General features: G+C 35.1%; 1 protein-coding gene across 2 annotated transcripts in view; it reads left to right on the top strand.

Moving 5' to 3' along the window:
* Positions 1–1,600: 1,600 nt before the first annotated feature.
* Positions 1,601–3,070, top strand: part of LOC109953551 (nuclear GTPase SLIP-GC-like) — a 5,503-nt gene continuing 4,033 nt past the window's right edge. Inside the window, exons 1-5 of one of the 2 annotated variants that reach the window (XM_020589028.1) lie at positions 1,601–1,722; positions 2,169–2,260; positions 2,384–2,413; positions 2,695–2,728; positions 2,899–2,982. In XM_020589028.1, the coding sequence (XP_020444684.1) occupies positions 2,216–2,260; positions 2,384–2,413; positions 2,695–2,728; positions 2,899–2,982 (193 nt within the window). In that variant the 5' untranslated portion in view covers positions 1,601–1,722; positions 2,169–2,215. The remainder of the gene's footprint in view (positions 1,723–2,168; positions 2,261–2,383; positions 2,414–2,694; positions 2,729–2,898; positions 2,983–3,070) is intronic. The other variant, XM_020589029.1, reaches the window with a different exon arrangement.

Raw genomic sequence — 3,070 nt, 5'->3', positions numbered from 1 at the left:
ACGGCATTCACCTGGAAGAGCAGGAGGAAGTGTCTGGAGAAAGGGAAGTCTGGGCATTTTTGCTTAGACTGCTGCTCCCGCAACCTGGTTCCGGATAAGCGGAGGAAAATGGATGGATGGATGGATGTTTACTCTACATGTCATTAAGTTCTTTTGCTTTTTTAGGATTGGAAAGATGAGTTGTGGTCCTTGTATCATATTCTTGGGGATAATACAGATCAAGAACAAGATAAAGGAAATGATGATGATTATTGTGACACTGTTGAAAAGCTGTCAGTGTTGTATGGAGAAGATATTGGAAGAGATTGGAAAAACACATCCCTTTGAAAAGCTGATGGGTTATTATCAACATAGTGAATACTACTGACAGAAGTGTAAAGTCAATATGACACTGGAAACAAATGTGTTTACCAATTAATATATGATTAACTAGTATGTTCACCTATTCAGAGTCTAAACCTTCTTCTTGGGTAATAATGAGGGAGAAATTTAGAGAATTAGACTTTCACTCTATGGTCTGAATAATTTAGGTTTAGTCAGTGTCTGCTGTGTATCTCCTGTTATGTCAAACCATATTAATATAACTGTTCCAGTGAGTGAACAAATGTCCAAATGTTAAAACTGGCTGAAATGTCTCAGAGTATTATGAACTCAGCACCATTTAATAAAGGAAACAAATCACAAGTAGAATCTCAAAGCCCTTGAACAAAAAACATCTTTGATGAATTATACACACTTAAAAACTCATGGTAACAACATTATATGACTGTCAGCATGAAACAGCTTTTGTAAATTTAGTTACAGCAACAATCACTAGATGTCTCTGAACAGTCAGTAAATATATGCATGCTAAAATACTACAGATAACAAAGGCGTAGTTCTTAGGCACTGGTAAATTTTTAGCTTATTCCCCTTTAGCTCTGACCTTCTTCTGGTTTGCATACGTGTATTTTTCTTTCAAATACCCAATAGTCAAATATACTGTGTTACACCCTTGCTTTTCTTTCAGATATACTGTGTTACAGCTTTGTTTTTTGTTCTTTCTTTCTTTTGCAGTATGTAAAACAGTTTGAACTGCCTTTGTTTATGAAAATGAGCTCTTCAAATAAATTCGCCTCGCCTTTGCTGTGGTGTGCATATACTTTATACTGACATCATTTAAGTTGAATAAAAATAAATTGTAGCTCAGTAATAACTACCTTTGTTTTCTAAATGTGCTTACTTATAGAAAACACAAGGAGGTGGAGTAAAGTAAACCATCTCCTCTGAAATGTAACAAAATGGAAAGACTTATGTAAAGTAAGTCAGTTTAGCACAAAATGTAGATTTGGGGTCTTAAATTTCATTTAGATATATTCAAAATGTATACTTTCAATTAGCATCTCTATCTATAAGGTTATTTTTCTAGTTTTTTAAAATTGTTTGCTGCTTTTAACCTGCAATGTATATAAAGTCTTAGCGTTTTATTTCCTTTATTATTTCCTCTTAGATTAGTATGAGGTAGTACAGAGTACAGTAAAAGAACGGTGCATATATAATATGCTTTTGGTTTAATTTCAGATACTTCTTTTAAGCCTTCATCAGTAGGGCTATGAACTTGTGACACATCAGCATTTCCTGGAAAACGACACACTGCTGAGAGGTGGAGTTAAATAAAAGAGCTCAAAGTAGATCAAGCAGCAGAAGAGTCAGGCGTGTGCCTTAAAGAGGAACAGAAAACATGTAAGTACACTAACTTTAATGCATTACTTTCATAACTAAATATATTACTTTGACCCAGAGACACTGAATTAAATAACACGTAGAGGTCTCCAGTGCTCTTTTGTCACTATTTTGTATCAATAACTCAACCACTATAGATACAGACTACTCAGCATAGGAGTATAAAATCAGAGTATCTCTATGTGCTGTTATTTTTCTAATTTAAATTTAATTTAATTTAATTTTCTTAATTTGTATGGTCTTTTAACCCCCAGTGTCTATAAAGGTGAACCCTTCTTCCTTTATTATTTCCAATTAGATTAGTGTGAGTTAGTAACTCTTTCTGGCCTCATGGTGTTTCATTATTGTTGGTTAATGTAGTTTCCATGCTCAGACTCTGGCTTTGCATTGACTTAGAATTTATAGCTTTGTTTGTTTTTTGTTCTGTTGTTTTCCCTTTTCCAAAGTGTTTTTGTAGGCTCCTCTGTGCAGATACAGGTGCAGTCCTCCCACAATGTCCGCACGAGGTGTTAAACCCTATGCTTCAAGTGTAGCCACCGTAAGTTTCGTTTTTGTCCAGTGGTGGTATGACAGCCACCACCTTTGCATTTTAAACACTCCCCATACAGAGTCTAAAACCAACAATGACTTGCCTCTACTCACGATGAATGTCTGTCAACAGGAGCATGGAGAAACAGCTCAATCTACTTGGGTAAGGATGATGGTTACTTTCACAGACGTAATTAGTGAGACAGTCTGTGTTTTTCAATCATAAATAATGGTGAATCAGTTACTTATTAGCCATTTGCTGGACTTCACTTAACAAAGTTTTGTCAAGGGTCATCGATGACTGGATGAGAACATGAATGTAAATTTCAGTGTATGAATAGTAAAGATGTGTGTTCAAGCCTGTAGAGCTCTGTTTCAGGGCAAAGCCTGTATGAATATAATTTCTTACTGTTTTAAGAGTGAAATATTTTTGTTCATCTTCAGGTTCAGCCATCCAGTAGTGAAGCAGTTGATAAGGGTGAAATACACAGTCTCTTATTGATTAGATGTGGTGTTCATTGGTGTTTTTAAGGCAGTAGTATTTTGCTTTGATGAAATAATATTGAGACCAAGTTTTAATACTGTGCGAGACACATGCCAAAATGTTTTTGGATTCTATTTTAATTTTTTTTTTTTTAATCCAATAAGGAAAGAGAAAGCTGGATCATCAGGGTGAATCCAGCACATCACCAAGTAAACGACAGCCCAGCACTATACATGGATCACTCTCAGGTATTTCTATTTCTTTCTAAACAGTGGCCACCATAGGGTTAAAACTTATATGTAATGAATATTTCCTTGTATTGTTTCTGTACCTTGG

The sequence above is a fragment of the Monopterus albus genome, unplaced genomic scaffold (assembly GCF_001952655.1).
Source record: "Monopterus albus unplaced genomic scaffold, M_albus_1.0 scaffold757.1, whole genome shotgun sequence".
Lineage (NCBI taxonomy): Eukaryota > Metazoa > Chordata > Actinopteri > Synbranchiformes > Synbranchidae > Monopterus > Monopterus albus.
The sequence above is the reverse complement of the archived record's forward strand: the minus strand, read 5'-3'. Positions and strand labels throughout refer to the sequence as shown.